Source organism: Peromyscus maniculatus, chromosome 3, assembly GCF_049852395.1.
Source record: "Peromyscus maniculatus bairdii isolate BWxNUB_F1_BW_parent chromosome 3, HU_Pman_BW_mat_3.1, whole genome shotgun sequence".
Classification (NCBI taxonomy): Eukaryota; Metazoa; Chordata; class Mammalia; order Rodentia; family Cricetidae; genus Peromyscus; species Peromyscus maniculatus.
In genome coordinates, this window is record NC_134854.1 from 105,911,946 (window position 1) to 105,931,925 (window position 19,980).

Sequence of the window (19,980 nt, forward strand, 5' to 3'; positions counted from 1 at the left end):
TAAAGGAAAACATTTAATTAGGACTTGCTTATAGTTAAGAGGTTTAGTCCATTATCATCATGGCGGGACACATGGTGGTGGCATGTAGCCAGGCATGGTGCTGGAGGAGCTGAGAGTTCTACATCTTGATCCACAGGCAGCAGGGACTGAGCTGACTTAAACTTCTGAGACCTCAAAGTCCACCTGTAGCTGAAGTTTTCCTGGTCCCACCCGGCTCCTGTGGTCCCACAGTCCCGCGGCCACTCAGACCCAAATGAACACCCAGAAGCTTAATATTATTTATAACTGCTTGGCCATTAGCTCAGGCTAACTGCTGACTAGCTCTTGCACTTAAACCCATTTCTGTTAATGTATATGTTGTCACATGTTCCATGGCTTTACCTGTGTGCCATTACATGCTGCTTCCTTGGACAGCAGGCTGGCGTCTCCCGACTCAGCCTTCCTCTTCCCAGAATTCCCCTTGTCTGCTTATCCTGCCTATACTTCCTGCCTGGCTACTGGCCAATCAGCATTTTATTTATCAACCAAATCAGAGCAACACATATTCACAGCATACAGAACAATGTCCCACAGCACCCACCCCCACAGTGACACTTCCTCCAGCAAGGCCACACCTACTACAACAAGGCCACTCCTCCTAATAGTGTCACTCTCTGTGGGTCAAGCATTCAAACACATGAGTCTATGGGGGCCATACCTATTTAAATCACTACAATATGGATAGAGAAGAACACTGTGAGCTGCTACCCTGGCCTGAGGTCCCAGCTGTCTTGGGAGCCCCAGAGAAGAACTATCTCTGACATGGGCATGGGGGCATGTAGTTAGAGTTTTCCTGCCTTGCCCACAGTCAGGGCAAATCTTTGTCACCTGCCAGTCCCACAGCCACTCAGACCCAATCTAGTAAACACAGAGACTTTATATTGCATACAAACTGTATGGCCGTGGCAGGCTTCTTGCTAACTGTTCTTACAGCTTAAATTAATCCATTTCCATAAATCTATACCTTGCCACATGGCTTGTGGCTTACCGGTGTCCTCACATGCGGCTTGTCATGGCAGCGGCTGACAGTAACTCCCCCTGCCTTCCTGTTCTTTCTTTTCTCCTCTCTGTTAGTCCCGCCTATACTTCCTGCCTAGTCACTGGCCAATCAGTGTTTTATTTATTGACCAATCAGAGTAATTTGACATACAGACCATCCCACAGCAGGGGGGTTTGTCTGAGGAGTGACCAATGGGATGCTACTAGAGAGTTCGTAGACTTGGATAGGTGCATCAGAGTAGCTACAGAAGGGAGGGTGGGGAAGGGGGCAAATGAAGCTTTGATGAGCTTGAGGGCAGCTGGGTACCTCATATACGCTATCTTACTTAATTTTTTGTAGAGTTATCACCATGCTCTTACAAACGAGCAAAGTGAGGCTGAAATCTTAATGAATTTCCCAAGACTCTTGGAGTCAATTGACAAAGTCAAAACAACATCCACTGCAACATTAAACAGCTCACCCTTTTCACCGAGGTGACATTTGCCCTGCTGCTTTCTTTCATGTCGGGGAAGCTGAAACTGCTGGCCCTTGACATCACTCAAGGCCTTGACGCTCGCATGTAGATGTCTACTGTATCCTTTTGTTTTTTTGGTATTTGTTTTTTTTATTTTATGTGACTGACTCTTTGCCTGCATGTATGTAAGTATACCATACATGCAACTGATGCCTGCAGAGGCCAGATAGGGTGTTGGATCCCCTGGAACTGGAGTTAAAAATGTTTGTGAGCTGCCATGTGGGTGTTGGGAACCGAACTCAGGTCCTTTGTAAGAGCAGTGAGTGCTCTTAACTACTGAGCCATCTCTCAAGCTCTCACCTACTATATATTCTTTATGTCCATGTACTCAGGCTGGCCTCACTTGCCTCTGCCTCCCAAGTGCTGTGATTAAAGGTGTGCACAACCACTACCTGCCTTAAATATTTTTTTCTTATTATTTTCAGATTTTTTAAAAAAGATTCATTTATTTATTATGTACACAGTGTTCTGTCTGCATGTCACAAGAGGGCACCAGATCTCATTATAGATGGTGGTGAGCCATGTGGTTGCTGGGAATTGAACTCAGGACCTCTGGAAGAGCAGCCATTGCTCTTCACCTCTGAGCCATCTCTCCAGCCCCTATTTTCATTAATTTTGAGTATGTGTTTCTCAGGTGTGTCTGTATGGGAGTACATGCATGTCCAATGCAGTTGTGCTTACTGACCAGAAGGGGGCATCATATTCTCTGGAGCTGGAGTTGCAGGTGGTTGTGAGCTGCCTGATGTGGGTTCTGGGAACAGAACTTGGGTCCTCTGGAAGAGCGGTACATGATTTTTAACTGCTGAGCCATCTCTTTAGCCCCTTACCACTATTAAGTTGATTATCAATTTTGCTTTGAGACAGGCCCGGGCTGTTTTGAAGTCCTGATCTTTCTGCCTCCCGGGTGCTAGGATGACAGTCATGCTCAGTCATGATTACTAAATAATATTTGAACCCCTTCAGTTTCAGTTTCTAAATGAAAGCTCTTTGAGATCCTCAGTAACTGGGAAGAATGACATTCTGGGACCCAGAAGCCTCAGATTGAACAAGAACTGTCTGGTCATGCTTTGTGCATCGACAGAGCTCACCTACCTCCCAACCTCAGTGGTTTACAACCAGGAGGGAGGGGAGCCAGAGGCTCACCCTCTTCCGCAATCCCCAGGAGACTGGCTAAGCCCAGACACAGCTCAACTCTGGAGGACTCAGGGCTCCAGCTCCAGGAACACACTTTTGGGTCTTTGAGGAGATTTCGTGGTCCATGTGGTCCGGTGGAGACCACAGGCTTCTCAACAGAGAATCTTGTGGGTTGTACGGGAAGGGCTGAAGGCCTGAGTGAGCCCAGGGTTCCTTGGCTGGTTTCTTTCTTCCCCTTTTGTGTAGTCAGACACCATTCTGGATGCTGCCCAGGAAAGTGGGGCAGCTGTCCATGCCCCTGTCTGAACAGAGTGGCCATGCCTCGCTCCATCAGCTCCTCTGGCCTGTCTCTCCCTAGCTGCTGTTCTCTGTAGTTCCGTATGTCTTTGTGGGAGGGAGGCCTGTAGCTTAGTACCCTTGGTGGGACCCTCCTCACTCTGATATTGTCAACCCACTGTGGCCCCTTTCTGGGGATCACCCTGAGAGGAGCAGACCTGCCTGCCCCAGCAGAGACCGGGGCTGCACACCAGGCCCAGCTTTGTTAGGAACCCAGTCTGCCCACATAGTCTAGCGTCCAGCCCTAGAAGCAGTTTTCCCTGGGCGTCTTCTGCACGGTCTTTCCTTCAAGGCTCGTAGGGATAGTAGGCCTTTGTGTTCCCTGCTCCATAAGAGCTGCCATTGCCTGCCACCTACAGTCACACGGGTCAGCTCTCAGACATCACAGGGTTAGTTCTTCTAGATGTCTACTCCAAAGCCACATGCTTTCCTCCTGCTTCATGAGCCAGATAGGGTTATTTGCGTCTTCTTTTTTCCCCATAAGCCCTTTCTAGGTCTCAGAGGGGACAGCAAGTTTTTTTTATTTTATTTTATGTATGTATGTATGTATGTATGTATTAACCCCAGGTAAAATTCACAAACAATTGAATCCATCATTCTAACCAGTTAAGCTGGGCCAGGTGGCATAGATCTGTAATCCCAGCTACTTAGGAGGCTGAGACAAGAGGATCTAAAGTTCTAGAGGGAGTTCAAGGTCAGCCTAAGGCACTAAATGAGATCTTGTCTCAAAATTACAAAATAGAGTGCTTGCCTAGCATTAGTTCAACCCTGGAATCAATCCCTAGTATCACAGAACAAACAAAGGAGCACACTTGGTGATTTTAGTTTAAATATTATAATCAATTATCTAATCCCAGAACATTGTCCCTCAAACTCATAGCTATTAATTACTCCCAGTTCCCCTCCTCCATACTCTACCCCCAGAAACCACTAATCTATGGATTTGCTTGCTCTGGACATTTTGTGTAAATGCAATAATGCAATTTGTATTTTTAAAAGAGAAATTGAATATTTTCTTGGAACATTATTCATGTTTGTTTATTAATTTTATTTTTATCATTTAAAAAAATTGTCTGAGACAGTCTGCCAGGTAGCCCAGGCTAGCCTCAAACTCACTATGTAGCTAAGGCTGGCCTTGAACTGCTGGTCCTCTTACCTCCAGGTCCTGAGCACTAGTAGACCACCACAGCTAGTGTACGTAGTACTTGGGACTAAGCCCAGGGCCTCTACCTATTGAGCTAGGTCACCAGCCCTAAGTGTTCATTTTCACAAGAGGTCTGGAAAGTCACCAAGGGGCTGGAGAGGTGGTTCAGTGGCAGCATGCTTGCCTAATCCAGTGGGGCCTGGGTTAACCTGCAGCGTAGATGGGGGCAGAGGGCAGAGGAGCGGGGCGAACAGAGGGCTGAGAATGACAATGGCCATGATGACCTAACCCATGAGAAGTCAGCTCAGACATTTTCTTATCTTTCTCCTCCTCCTCTTCTTCTGCCTCCCCCTCCTCTTTCTCCTCTCTCCCCCCCTCACTTCTTCCTCTTTTTTTGAGGCAGTATCCTGGCTGGCCTGGAACGCTCTCTATAGACCAGGCTGGCCTTAAACTCACAGAAGTCCACCTGTGTCTGCTTCCCAAGTGCTGGGATTACAGACACACACTACCATGCCTGCCAGTGGAACATTTTCTTTCAAAAATGTCCTTCTGCCACACTGTTGCTAAGTGGCCCCCAAAGCTAACAGAGAAGCACGACAGCCATTGGGCATTCCTCGGCAGTGTTCAGAGGCCTTGCTGGCTTCATGAACTTTCCTTTGGAGCTGAGTCCAAAGGGGGATGTGGGGTGTGGGGTGCGGGGTGTGGGGTGCGGGGTGGTCTCTGCAGATGAACCCGGCAGGGTGGATGGGTTGCAGTGGGATGTGTCTCCACTCTCCCTTCTTTGTCTCCCACAGGGGTGAAGAAGAGAACCAAAGTCATCAAGAACAGCGTGAACCCTGTGTGGAATGAGGTACTCTAGTTTCTTCCTCCCTCCACTCTCCCACTGCCCCCCCACAGCCTTCCCACACCCCTGCCTCTGTTGCCTCTGCAGGGGGCTGACCCAAGAGGCAGCTTTCTCAGAAGGGTAGGCATCCAGCTCTATCCTGAGACCCCACCCACAGCGTGTGCTGATGTGGAGGCCCGATGATGATGCTTGATTTGTTTTCATTTTGTTTTGTTTTATTTATCTCTGCTTCTCAGCTCAGGCCAGTCAGGCCTCCCCTGCCTGCCTGCTCTCCCTCTCATAGGCCAAAGCTACCTCCTCTCCATAGCACTTCCCAGATTAACCAAGTCCCCCCCCCCCCCCCCTTTGTTCCCATGGTTCTGTCCCCTCAGGAAACTTTCTGTAGAGATGCCTTCCCCATGGCCCTCTGAGGCACAGTGGAGGACAGAGTCAGGCTCAGACTGGATCTTTGCTTTGAGGAGCATTGAAGGGCTTCTGATTGGCCTTCCTTAACTTATCGCTTACTCATCCCACCCACTTGGTGTGGAAGGAGCCTGAAGGACCACCTGGCATTTTTACTGCTGTGCTTTTGTTCTGGTGTCCTGGGATGAAATGGGAGAGGAGGCTAGTGCAATGTGCTTTCCTCTTCTTTTTTGTTGTCTCTAGTTCTTACCATTACCTCTGAAGCTCTGGAATTCTGGTATATATTCATACATACATACATCAACCCATTCATCCATGTATCCACCTATCTATCCATCAGCCCATCCACCCATCCATGCATCTACCCACCCACAAAACCATTATTCTATCTATTCATTTACCCACTCACCTACCCACCTATAGTCCATGCATCCAACCACCCTCCTACTCATCCAAGTATCCAGCTACCCATGCATCTACCCTCCATCTCTCCCATCTATTCATTCACCCACCCTTACATCCACTCACCCATTAATTCACTTACCTACCCACCTATCCATCCACATACTTAACCATCTATGCATCTTCCTAGTCTGGGTTACTATTGCTGGGATGAAACACCATGACCAAAAGCAACTTGGGGAGGACAGGGTTTATTTGGCTTACACTTCCACATCACTGTTCATCATTGAAGGAAGTCAATAGAAGTATTCAATCAAGTTAGGAACCTAGAGGCAGGGGCTGATGCAGAGGCTAAGAAGGGGTGCTGCTTACTGGCTTGCTCCCCATGGTTTGCTCAGCCTGTTTTCTTATAGAACCTAGAACCACTTACTCAGGGGTGGCATCACCCACAATGGACTGGGCCCTCTCACATCAATCAGTAATTAAGAAAATGTCCTACAGGCTTGCCTACATCTGGATCTTATGGAGGCATTTTCTCAACTGAGGCTGGTTCCTCTCCAATGACCCTAGCTCGTGTCAAGTTGACATAAAACTAGCCAGCACAGCATCCATCATCCACTCCCCCCACCTAACATCCATTCATCCATCCATCCTTCCATCCATCATCCACTTATCCATCCATTCATCCACCAACCCACCCACCTATCTACATGCTTATCCCCTAGCACCATTCTGAATGTCTGCTCAGTACTCTGGTACTCTGTACTCAGTACTCAGTACTCTGGGGCCCAAGGTTAAGTTGCCTTTTCTTCTTTTCTTCCAGGGCTTTGAGTGGGACCTCAAAGGTATTCCTCTAGACCAGAGCTCAGAACTTCATGTGGTGGTCAAGGACCATGAGACGATGGGGAGAAACAGGTAAGTGGACTCAAGGGTGACCTGGGAACAGGAAGGTACCGGTGCATTTTTGATGTATATAGACCCTGGAATCAGCTCCCGAAGGCTAGTGTTTTCTGTCAGCATTTACTTACTGAAGACCGCCTTTCATGGGCCTAATCCAGCGGTGGATGCTGGGGCGAAACCTCGCTGTAGCTTCAGGAACTTGGCTGACATGGCTCCTGAGAGCAGCACAGGCTGCAGGGGAGGGAAGGTGTGCTAGGATCAGGTGACCAGGAGTTTTCTGTCCCAGAGTGCAGGCTGTGGGGAGCAGGTTCCCTGTCTCTCCCTGTAGCCTCGCGCTGGGAGAGGGGGGACTCCTTGCCTCTTCCTGGCTGGTGGGGGCAGCTACACGCCCCCCAGGAGGTGGGTAGACAAGGAGAAGCTGCCTCTAGCAGGGAGCAGTGAAGGAGGGCTGCATGGGAGGAGCAGGACCTGAGGTAAGAACCATGTGCTGAAGTCAGAACAGAAATAACAGATAGCAGACTGCTCTCTCTCTCTCTCTCTCTCTCTCTCTCTCTCTCTCTCTCTCTCTCTCTCTCTCTCTCTCTCTCTCTCTCTCTCTCTTTTGGTCGGGTTGACAAATAGGGAACCCTCACAAGCAAACTCTGACTGGCAAAAGCAGGCTCCGTTTAGGTAGGTGATGAGTGGCTTCCTTGTCAGGGGGAATCCCGAGCCTTGTAATAGAGTGGTGGGTAAGACCTCCTAAGCTTGATGGGCCAGTTGGCTGTGGGCGTAAGCGGCCAGGAGACAGCCTGGGCGGGTCTATGGTGACAGGACTTAGGTAAGGACAGAGGTCAGTGGTCCCTGGTGGCCACAACAGGGTGCAGCTGCGTCGGGTGGGCTCAAGCGCCTGGTGCTGTTCACTGAAATCCGGCCGGAGGAGCAGGGGCTGGCTGCTCCCAGACCTGCCCACAGGGGAGCCTTTGTTTGGGAACTAGGTCAGCAGCATCTGAGGCAGGGAGCCTTGGTTATGTGAACCTGGAGCGGGGGAAGTGGGGAAGGAGGAGGGATCAGAACCCGGGGAGGGCCTCGGGCTGGGAAACACCTGCAAAGCTTGACATCTTCAGAGCGTGGAGAAAGACTACACCATTACTGTTTCTCTGTGCTTCAAGCTGGCCCTGGGTGCATGGTCTGGCATCCCTGAGGAAGGAGAGGGCACTCTCATTGTGCCTCTGAAGTGATGCTGCAGGGTGGGGAGCCCAGCTTGCTGCTGAGGGCACTGGGTGCATCTCTTGTCTTTTGCAGTCATACAGCTTTGGGCATAGAAGTATGTAAAGTGGGTAAATTAAATATTTACTGGTAATAGCTCATAAAGAAATTTACTTTAACTGGACATGGTGGTGTATGCCTTTAATCCTGGCACTTGGGAGGCAGAGGCAGGCAGATCTCTGTGAGTTGGAAGCCAGCCTGGTCTACATAGCAAGTTCCAGGCTAGCCAGGGCTACACAGTGAGAACAAGAAGGATTTTTTTAAAATTTTATAATGTTTTACATATAATTTTACAGTTACTGAAGATGAAAGCAAATCTGCATGCTGACACAGATGTGCTTTAGTTTTACCTGAATAATTCCCTCCTGGCTGAGCATCTGACCCTGCGGGACAGAGAGAAGCATCTTGCAGAGGGCTTTGGTATTTGTATTTTAGAACCATCAGTGTTGAGAATGCCACTTCACTTTAGTACACATTTAGTACAAATGGCAGAAGGCTGTCTAAGGCCATTTTAGAAATTGTTGGGAGATTCAGTCCTATCCTAAATCAAAATTAATTTAATATTTTAAAAATGAAATTCAAGTCAGCCACCCATACAGCAGTTATTATAATAAAACATGTGAACACAATATAATCTAGAGATAAACTAAACTAGTACTTAACTGTAACAGGGCCCCAGACCTTAGCACAACTGACTCCATGGTGGAAGTACCATTCAGGCTGTAAAACTCAGCATGTAGACAGCACCACCTGCCAAAACGAAAATAAACACCTAATCCATCAAAGTGCATAGTTCTGGGAAAGTCTCTAAGTGTACTAACCTTGCCTTTTGGCTTCTGTAGTTCTGCTTCCGGCTAACTGTTCTTGTTAACTGAAGTATGTCAACCCAGAACATGGTTTTTGTGCTTAAAAGCTCTTCCTGAGAAAGGCTCGGTGCTACATTGGAATCCTGAACACCCAGTGTAGTGGCTGGCCAATTGGTTTACACCCATGTCTGAGCAGTGCTTTCTGGTGAATACCCCACAACACTTCCATGCTGAAGATGATAGTGAGAAAGCAGTAGGAAAAGCTAAGGTTTTCTACAAGAGCAGAAAACTTTGCATGTGCACTTAGAAACCCTGGGGTCTCTAGCATTCAGTCTTGAACCTAAGCCCAGATGTTTGAGGCAGTGTTTGTGGGCCTTGCTTGGCGTGACGGCATGCATAGTGTAGAGTGTGCGTGCTGTGTGCTCAGAACCAAGGCTGCAGTGAAGCTGGTCTCCTGAAGGGACATGCGCGAGCATTGCTGCTATCTGTTTTATTCCAAATTATTTTTTTGATGAGTTTAGAAATCCTTTCCCGTCTCTTCTCTCTCTCTCTCTCTCTCTCTCTCTCTCTCTCTCTCTCTCTCTCTCTCTCTCTCTCTCTCTCTCTCTTCTTTTCTTTTCTTTCTTTCTTTTTTTTTTTTGACAGAATCTCTCTACATAACCCTGCCTGTCCTGGAACTCACTATGTAGAGCAGGCTAGCCTTGAACTCACACAGATCTGCCTGCCTCTGCCTCCAGAGTGCCAGAATTAAAGGTGTGCCCGCCATACCTGGCTGGGTTTAGAAAAGTTCACCATTGCTAAGTGTTTTGCCAATGCTCACGTTTAGTTATGAGATGCTACCTAACCCAAGGTTTAGGAAGCTGTGGCCCATAGCTCTTGAGATGGCTTGTTGCTGGAGGGCTTCTCTCCTTGTTCCCCAAGCCCCGCCGTCCCACAATCCACGTATAAAATAATCACTCAGACGCTTATATCACTTATAAACTGTATGGCCGTGGCAGGCTTCTTGCTAACTGTTCTTTTATCTTAAATTAACCCATTTTTATTAATCTATACCTTGCCACGTGGCTGGTGGCTTACCGGCATTTTACATGCTGATTGTCCTGGCGGTGGCTGCAGTGTCTCCCCCCTCAGCCTTCCGCTTCCCAGAATTCTCCTCTCTCCTTGTCCCACCTACTTCCTGCCTGGCAACCTACTTCCTGCCTGGTCACTGGCCATCAGTGTTTTATTTATATAGAGCAATATCCACAGCAATGGCTCACTAGGTAAGGGCCCTGACACTCCAGCCTGATGGCCCGGAGCCCACACAGAGGTGGAAAAAGACTTCATGATGTTGTGCTTTGACCATAGCACATCTTACGTTCATATACACACAGTAATTAATAATAATAATAATAATAATAATAATAAATTAACTAAAGCTGTGGCCTTCACTACCTTCTCAGCTAGATGCTTTGTGGAAGGCAGGTACCTCCGTGAGCCTCATGTGGCACCAGTGAACTTGAAGGTGGACCAGCAGTCCAGGCAGGGAGCAATTCTGAACTCTGGGCAGTCTGGGAAGGCTTTCTGGAGAAGAGCCCGCAGTCACCCAGGGCTAGGATTTGGAGGGGAAAGTAGTTCCAGTGTGTGGGAGTGGAGGGCAGTGAGCTCATGTGGGAATTTAGAGTTGGGACAGGTGCAGCCTTGTTGGGAAGGCAGCGATGGGGTCGGTCCCAGGCAATGGAGACCCCCCCCCCCGCCCCCGCAGCTGGCCCTGGACAGAGCTTAGCTAGGTTCCTGGCCCTGTGTGAGCCCGATGTGTGAGATGAACTCTTTCTCTGTCGGATGCTGCTGTCGTCATCCCTGCCGACGGGAAACAGAGCCTCTAAAATTAGATTGGTGACATTCCCAAAGACTATGCTGGAGCTGTGTGTAGCCCGAGGGCAGGTGTGTGTGGTCATTCTCTTAGCTCTGGAATCTCTGTATTTCAGAGGCTCCCAAGGCTCCTGGCAGCTGGCCTCTGGGCACTCTGCAGAATTCAGTTCCTCTGATGACGTAGGAGTTGAGAGTTTAGTGAGGCAAAGGTGGACAGCCTGGATACTGCAGGCCGTGAGGAAACACAGGTTTCATTTTCATGATCGGATTCAGTACTCTCCTAGGAGCCGTGGGAGGAGTCTGAGACCCCAGGGGCAGCAGGAGAGCAGAGACTGTGGATGCAGTGTTGGTGGGTTCACGGGCCAGGCTGGACATCCAGGGGACAGCTCAGGGCTACACAGAGGCTGACTGGCTCTGTGGGTCATATGTTTTGCAGAGGGAGGGTGAGTACACCCTCCCACTGGTCCCTGTTGGTGCCCTCTGGCTCACCAATTTCCACGTGAGCAGGTTACTGCAGGCCAGCATGCTGGGAAGCAGTTCCTCAAACCTCCATGTCCAGAATAGCCAGTTCACTAGGTGTCATCACTTCCAGGACTTTCTGTCTTACAAACACGTGGCTGTGGTTGTTTTTCCAAGCATTTATCTAGCAATTAGAAATGAAATTGTAATAGACTAAGTTTAAATTTAAGCCCATGTTCGTAAACACCTGCAGGACAGAACTACCTAAACACCCTGTTCTGTGAGGGAACGATCAGAGCGAATGGTCTGTGGTCTCCAGCTAGCTTGACTGTGCCTGAGGTAACCCTATCCAAAGCGGCAGGAGGGGGCAGCGTTCCTGCACGGCAACTCTGTGATGCCTTCATGATCAGACTGAAAACTGTGCTCAAAAGCTTGTATAGGCTGTGGAGACGGCTCAGATGGCGCTTCCTGTGCAAGCGTGAGGACCTGAGTTTAGCTCCCCAGCACCCACATAAAATCTGAGTATGAGAGCATGCAATTGTAATGCCAGTTCCCCGGGGGCACAAGAACAGGAGGCAGGCTCTGCTACTCACTGGCCAGCCAATCTAGCGGAAACAGGGGGCTCCAGGTTCAGTGAGAGACCCCGTCTCAAAAAAAAATAAGGTAGAGAGTGAGTGAAGAAAGCACCCCAAATCAACATCTGGCCTTCATGGGTACATCCCAACCAGTGCACACATACACATGTGCACACACATGCGTAAAACACACACACACACACACACACACACACACACACACACACGAGAAGGAAAGAAAAATGGAAAGGAATCAAACCTAGAAACATTAAAAGTTCTAAGACTAAGATAGGAAACATACTAAGCAGTCCCAAGGGCATCCATGTGACATGAAAATTTTGAGGGACAAGGAAATTTAGTGTTTCAGTACTGTTTGAATAAGAATGCCCCCGCCCCCCACAGGCTTTAAATAATTTAAATAATTGGTCCCAGTTGGTGGAACTGTTTGGGAAGGATTAGGGTTTGTGGCCTTGTTGGAGGAGGTGTGTTACTGGAGATGGGATTTGAGGTCCCCAAAGCTCACACCATCCACAGTTAGCTCTCTCTCTGCCTCCTGCCTGTGGATTGAGATGTGAGCTCTCAGCTGCTGCTCCAGCACCATGCCTGCCTGCCTGCTACTATACTTCCCACCATGATGATCCTGGACTCTAACTCTCTGTAACTGTAAGCTCCGAATTAAACACATCCTTTTATAAGTCTCTTTGGTCATGGTGTCTTTTCAGCAATAGAAAAGTAACTAAGACAAGTACAACGAGTGTTTCCATAATACACCTCCTCAGTGCTACCAAGCCACATTGTCTGGTCCAGAGAGAATGGTGACTGTTGTCTTCTGCTGTTCTCAGTCCTCTGCTGTCAGTGAAGTCCCAAGGGATCTTGTTGCAGCCACACCCTTGGATTCCTGGCTATCTTCTGTAAATTCACCACTGTCCTCTCTGGGCCTTCTTCCAAGCAGGTAGCTCTTACCCCTAAGTGGGACTTCCCTCTCCCAATCTCTTTCTCTCTCCCCACTCTGATCTTTGTTCCCTCTACCAGATCTAGAGTCCTTGTTTCCTTCTATCTGCATCTAGAACCCTCCTAAGGCCTCCTTCATCCTGCATAGCCTGTTGTACATGGAAGTTTTCCTGTGCCCCACAGCTGCTTGGTCCCAAGTAAACATACAGAGGCTTATATTAATTACAAACTGTTTAGCCTGTGTCTCAGACTTATCGTTAACTAGCTCTTACAGCTTAATTCAACCCATTTCTATGAATCTGTGTTTTGCCATGTGGCTTCGTGGCGTTACTTGTGTTCCATCACATTTTGCCCCCTCAGCAGAGCTCAGCGTCTCTTCTGACTCTACCTTCTTTGTCTCTCTGCTTGGATTCCCCACCTGGCTCTATCCTGCCTTTCCATAGGCTATAGCAGCTTCTTTATTAACCAGTGGTAGCAATACATATTCACAGTGTACAGAAAGACCATCCCACAGCACTTCCCCTTTTCTGTATAATCGAAAAGGAAGGTTTTCATTTTAATATAGTAAAATTATATATAGCAAAAGTTATCAAGCAAGAATTATAGTTATAATATCTAGTCTACTTGTATTTAGCAAAATTAAAGAAAGTACTCTATCATCTATCCTATTTTTGTGAGTCTAAAGTTTCGTATATAATTTACTTTAATCATAACTAAAGAAAACTATAATTATGATTATCTAGTCTTCAGCTCCATCAAAGACCCCAGAAGGATATAATATTACCTAAGTAAACAGGAAGTGCATTGTAAACAATTTCCAGAATTCTAGAAATCTACAGCCTGTCTCTCTCCACCTCTGCCACAAGTCTTGTTTTTGTTCCTCCTCTCTCCTCTCCCCCTGTCTTGCTGCATAGCCCAGGGAGGCTTGGAACTCTTGGTCTTGCTGCCTCTGTTTCCCAGATGTTGAGAATACAGGTGTGCAGCACCACACTCTGGTTCTTCACTTCAGCTAAGTGTTTTAAATGTGAGCAGTTCCCTGTGGTTGGTGGCTTCTTATGTCAGACAGGCAGCTCTAGGTTTTTAGAATGTTCCACCCCTGGCTGTTTCTTCAGTGTCTGAGCCCTGTCTCTCCCTGCACTGTGAGGATTAGGAAAGGAATTGAGAACTCCCACTCCCAACCAACAGGCCATCTGCAGACGACCCACTGGCAAAGGAGAAATCCACTATTTCCAGTGGGGTCTCGTGGGGTATATTAACCACACCTCAGGAGAGGCCGCACACCCAGGAGCAACTGGGCATCACAAAATGAACTGTATAGGATTTTTGTGGACTTTTTGTCTCATTTTGCTTTGTTTGGATTTTTTTTTGTCTTTTCAGTCTTTTGCTTATTTATTTTGGTTTCATTTTTATGTTCTAGTGGTTTATTTGTGTATGGATTTTTTTATTTTATTGTTACTGTTTTTGTTTGGTCTTTCTTTGTTTTTAAAGGGAGAGATAGAAAAAGAACACAAAGTTGTGTGTGAGTAAGGTGGGAAGAATCTGAGGGGAACTGAGGAAGAGAAAAGCATGATCAAATATATTACATGAAAATATGTTTTTAATTACAAAAAAAGTTAAAAAGAAAGAAGGAAGGAAGGAAGAAAAGAAAGAACCATAGTGGTTGCTGTACTTTTACTCCCGGAAGTTGTGCTGAAGAGGCCAGTGGGCACCCAGGGTGGACGGCCCACTGCATCAGAGCACTGAGACCATCCCAGAAAGGAATTTCTCTTGCTATTTATTTATTTATTTATTTATTTATTTATTTATTTATTTATTTATGCTTAGGTTTAACTTTTAATCTCCCTCCCAAGTGCTGGTTACAGGCCTGTGTTACTTCTCTGTTTATGCTGGGATTGAACCCAGGGCTTCATGTCTGCTAGGCAAGTACTCCATTAACTGAGCCTACATCTCCAGTCCCTGCTCTGGCTTCTGATTAGCTAAAAATAAACATAAATGGTTACTCTTGTGCTGTTTAGGTGTGTAATTATTGGTGCAATAGTCTCTATAAAATGATAAAGAAGCTAAATTGGAAATCTACAGAGACAACTGAACCAACCTCATATGAACTCACAAACTTTAGACCAACAGCAGGGGAACCTGCATGGGACCGGACTAGGCCCTCTGCATATGGGAGTCAGATGTGTAGCTCAGTCTGTTTGAGGGGCCCCTGGCAGTGGGATCAGGATCCATCCCTGGTGCATGAGCTGGCTCAGCTGGTAAAGGCGATTGCCACCAACTCTGATGATATGAGTTCCATTCCTGGAACCCATGTTGCAAAAGGAGAAAACCCATATAAGTTGTCTTCTTATCCCTATACCAGTGTTTCTCAGGGGTCACACATCAGATAGTTACATCACAATTCAAAACAGTAGCAAATTACGGTTATAAAGTAGCAACAAAAATAATGTTATGGTTGAGGATCAGCACAACATGAGGAACTGTATTATGAGGGTGCAGCGTCAGGAAGGTTGAGAAGCTCTGCCCTACACATACTCTTTCCCATCCCCTAATAAATATTAACAAATTTTAAAGAGTTGTCAAAATAGAAAAGAAAGTGGTGTAATTACAGGAACACAGTGTGGACCCACACATTAACAGGTCTGATTTGTCCTGGGAAGTCTTTCCCAAGAGAAATCAACACAGTTGTATTTTTTACTTAAATGTTTGGCAAATATAAACACAGGAGAGAAAGAAGAATCTCCCGAGGGTAAGAGCACAAGGTCACCCTGACCTCAGTGGCTGGTCCCAGCTGTAGGTAGAGAGGCCAGAACCAGCCAATACACACACAGGCCGTCCAGTTGAAAGAGACACTCCAGATAGTGCAAGGACAGACATACATTGAAAGATTATTCGTTGTTTATTTTGAATACAGCCCTAAGGGGAACCCTTATTTTATCTGGTATTCTACCCCCCACCCCGCCCCCCATAACTGTCTCCTCATTGCTTTTTAGTGAAGCTGTGTAGACAGAGACCCTGGTTTACCCCAAGAGCCAGAATGTGTGTGATGGCCTTTGGTGGCCTTTCCTCGAGATATTCACAGTGGCACATCCTGGGGAACGGCATGCCCACTCACCGCCTTTATGACTGGCAGCTCTGGAGGACCTCCTAGGTACACACACAGACACCTGCCTGCCTTCACCCTTTCTGAGGTTTGAGCACCAGTTATGGTGCCTGTAACTGGCTGGGCCCAGGAGACAGCTTAAGTCCTCCCTAAACACTGATGTTCCTTCACCTATCCCTCCTCCAGCTGCTCCTCCTCCACGCCACACCAGGCTGGATGACCTGGTCCCATGTGGATATTAAGACTTTGAGAAGAACTAGGAACTAGCCACATGGCCTTGTGCAGGTCACCATGCTTCCCAGTTCTGTCACTTCTCATGATGTATTGAGGGAAGTGTAAGGGACCCACTGCTGCAGAATGGGTATTCCACCCGCGTTAGTGCTGAGCAGCCCTGTTCTCTGTTCTGCTCTTCTGGTGTCCAGTTGTTTAAGTCTCGAGTGACGCGCAGCCAACTTCTGTTGAAGGTTACTCTTCGCGGCTGTGGTTTTAACAGGGACTGCCTGATCCTAGTTCATAGATGGCAGAGGTACCATCATGCTCTGTTCTTCTGTGGGAACTTGGAAGGTGTTGCTTCACAGTCCTGCATGTGCTCAGATAGAAAGGGGATGTGGTTATGTGCGTATCCCGGTTCCACAGTCATCGAGGAGGGGCTGTCTGGGGAAATGGTGCAGACTACAGCATGGAGCTTGGTTCCACGTGGGGATCCGAATACAGTCCTCTGAGATGGGAATGTGAAGGAGATGGCAGAGTGCCTGAGGAAGGGGTCAGCTGGTGTCTGCCACCAAACCTGGAGGATGTTGATGGAATTGAAAGGTCCCATCCCGGGAGGAGCAAGTCCAGGACCTGCATAATGGCATGAGAATGAGGGATGGTGGGGGAGGAGGTCAGGGGGAGGGGGCTTACTCAGTGGTTAAGAGCAGAAGACTTGAATTGAATTCCTAACACCTACATCAGGTGGCTCACAACTACCTATAACTCCTGTTTCAGGGGATCTGGTGCCCTCTTCTGGCTTCTGTGGATACCTGCACTCACATCTACATACACACAGAATAAAAAATAATGGGGGAGGGGTTAATAATGCCCCTGTTAGCAATGATTCCCAGTCTTGTACCGCCTGGGACACTGAAGTGTAAGGTTGGGCTGAAGTTTGAATGACAGTGTGTCCACCAAAATTCTGCCGTGGATGGAAACACTGAAGAGGTTGAGAGTGGGGGCCACTGGTTGTAACAGGAGCCACACAGACATATGTACATCAATCCCACAGCCTGTGAGCACGCTCTGCATGCCTTGACATGCTTTTTTAAACAAATGGGAACGTGTTCTTTCATTCAAAGAAAAGAAATGGGCTGGGGAGGTAACAGTGTGTGCCGCACAACACGAACACCTGAGCTTAGTCCCCAGAACTCCTGTAAAGGCCGGTGTTGGTGTATGCCTGTAATCCCAGCACTGGGGGACAAGAGACAGTGGGCTCTATGGCCGGCCTGCCTAACTTAATTAGGGAGTCCCAGGTCCTAGTGAGAAATCCTGTCTTAAAAAACAAGGTGCCCTGAGGTGTCTGTACTTACACACATAAGAATATACACACATATGATAAATTTTAACCCCCCCACAAAAGTGTGTATGTGTATATGTGTGTGCATGTGTGTTTGTGTGTATGCATATGTGCATGCGTGCATGTGTGTTTGTGTGTATGCATATATGTGTGTGTGTGCATGCATGCATGTGTGTTTGTGTGTATGCATATATGTGTGTGCATGTATGTTTGTGTGTATGCATATGTGTGCATGCATGCATGTGTGTTTGTGTGTATGCATATGTGTGCATGCACACATGTGTGTTTGTGTGTACAAGCTCCATTATTAAGGAGGCGTAAGGGAAAGTGCCAGTTCTTTTTTCATCATTTCTCCCTGTGGCATCAATTGTTAGCAACTTGGTTTACATCTCATTCCACTCTCCCTGAGCCTGTGAAGCTTCATTTACACACACACACACACACACACATACACACACACACACACACTCATACACAGACACACACACAGACAGACAGACACACACACAAAGACAGACAGACAGACACACACACACAGTACACCTGCTTATAAAACTGACATCCTACTATGTGCATTGGCCTGTACTTTGCTTTTTGTCACTTTCCAGGGCAGTGTGTCACTTGACAGTACTGTCACATTCATTTTTCAGTTGCCACATGTTATTCTGACTTGGATACACCCCTATGGGTCTTACCTTGCCACATCGGTGATAGAGACCACCCACATGCCCTTTATTTGGAAATATATTGCTGTCCACTCCATATTTGTCTCACCGTGCCCTTACTGGCTGGAGTTTGGTTTCCTCCCAATTTCTTGTTTCAAGTGATTATCCAGTGAACAATTTCATTCCAATGTTTTTATATTTCAGGTATTTTTAAAAAAATTTTAAGCATTGGTCCTTAGAAGTGAGGTTTTTGGGTTAAAGAGAATAAGCATATAAAATGTTTGGGGGATCTGGGGAACTGTTTTCTATGCCAGCATGAGGACCTGAGCCTGACACCTCGAACCCAGATAAAAAGTCAGATGTGGTGGCATACACTTGTAATCCTAGCCTTGGGAAGGTGGACACAGGTGGATGGATCTGGGTCCTGGTGGCCACCAAGCCTAGCCTACTCAGGCAAATTTCAGGCCAGTGAGAGATTCTGTCCCAAAAAGCAAGGTAAAAGCTCCTGAGACTGACACCTGAAATTTTCCTCTGTCCTCCAAATACATTATTATATAGGTGCACCAATGCATGATCATATAGGCACACCAATGCATGGCCATATAGGCACAACCAATGCATGGTCATATAAGTGCACCAATGCATGGTCATATAGGGGCACCTTTACCTGCACATTCATGCACCCTCCCCCCAACACACAGATATGCACACACAAACATACATTTGAACAAAAGAAGCATGGAGATGCTTCCAACTTGCTTTAAAAAAAAATGTCCACCAACAGTGTAGAAAAGGTGCAAGCCGATCTTTTTACTTTTAGTGCGACTGTCAAGAGGAGATACTGTGTAGCTTGTGTTTCCTTGTTTAAGCATCTTTCATAAGGTTAGTGCCCCTTCGTGTTTATTCTTCTGTGAATTTAAACTGTTTGTTTGTTTGTTTTCGAGTCAGAGTGTAGCTATGTAGCCCAGGCTAGTCTCAAATTCATAATTCTCTTGCCTCAGCTGAGTGCTGGGATTACAGGTCACCACACTTGGATATTTTATTTATTTATTTAGACAACATCTTTCTACGTAGCCCAGGCTGGTCTTGAACCCTGTCATCCTCTCCCCCAGAAGTGGTGAGACCATGGAGTGATTGTCTGCATGAGGCTTTGGTTTCTTTGACTCTCTCTTCTGACTTTATCCTAACTCTGTACATATGGGGTCTCATTAGCAATCAAACTGCTGGTCCACTCCGAGCATGGAGGACTTTTCCTCTCTGCTCTCAGTGACTTGTCCCAGGGCATCCTCTCTCAGATGGGCACTCTTGAGGGGGTTTGGAAGGCAGAGCTGCAGGTCCTGTTGTAGAGTTGGGAGCAGCAGGTACAGTAAGACCGGCCTCTATTTTGCACGCTGTTTTCTGGACTCTTTAGAAAGCCGTTTGGGGTTCAAATACTAACAGTTCACCAACCCATTGTTCCCTGCAGGCTCAAAAGTGCTGGGCACATCCTTATTTTCAAGGATTTTAAAAACTATATTTTGCCCTGGATTCTGTCCAGGACATCCCTGGATTGCAGGATAATCTTTCTTTTGTCTTTCTCTGGACTGAAGTGCAAAGCTATTTAGAGTTACCCCAGGACTACCCCTAGGGAGTCGGGTCCTGGAAGGAAGGCTGTCTGAGGCCAGCAGGGTTCAGACTGGGGAAGATCCTGCCATCTCTCACTTCCTGTCCTTCTCTGCCAGGCATGCATAGCTGAGTGCCCAGGAGGCTCAGAGTGTTTCTTCCCTGGAGTGAGTGTGTGTGTTTGTGTGTGTGCACCCCAGGATGGACAGGGGCTCTGACTCACGTTGAGAGGATGCAACCAGTCACTGGAAATTGAATTGTGATATATATATAGTATGAGGTGACACGTCATCTTCTTAGTTTCAAAGATGAGAAACTGACCCATAGTGACCCTTCTTGAATATTAAAGATACAGTTTTACGATTATAAGAAAACAACAGGAATTAGTACAGAGATGACCCACATGCCCTTTACTCAGAAGCATGCTGCTGTGCACGCCTTCCGTTGATTCTAATTTTC

The 19,980-nt window shown here is 47.2% G+C and overlaps 1 protein-coding gene across 21 annotated transcripts in view; it reads left to right on the forward strand.

Moving 5' to 3' along the window:
- Dysf (dysferlin) overlaps window positions 1–19,980 on the forward strand; it is a 205,312-nt gene that overhangs the window by 23,643 nt on the left and 161,689 nt on the right. For all 21 annotated transcript variants that reach the window (XM_042273544.2, XM_006991530.4, XM_006991528.4 and 18 more), the window contains 2 exons: window positions 4,962–5,017; window positions 6,639–6,730. In XM_042273544.2, the coding sequence (XP_042129478.1) occupies window positions 4,962–5,017; window positions 6,639–6,730 (148 nt within the window). The remainder of the gene's footprint in view (window positions 1–4,961; window positions 5,018–6,638; window positions 6,731–19,980) is intronic.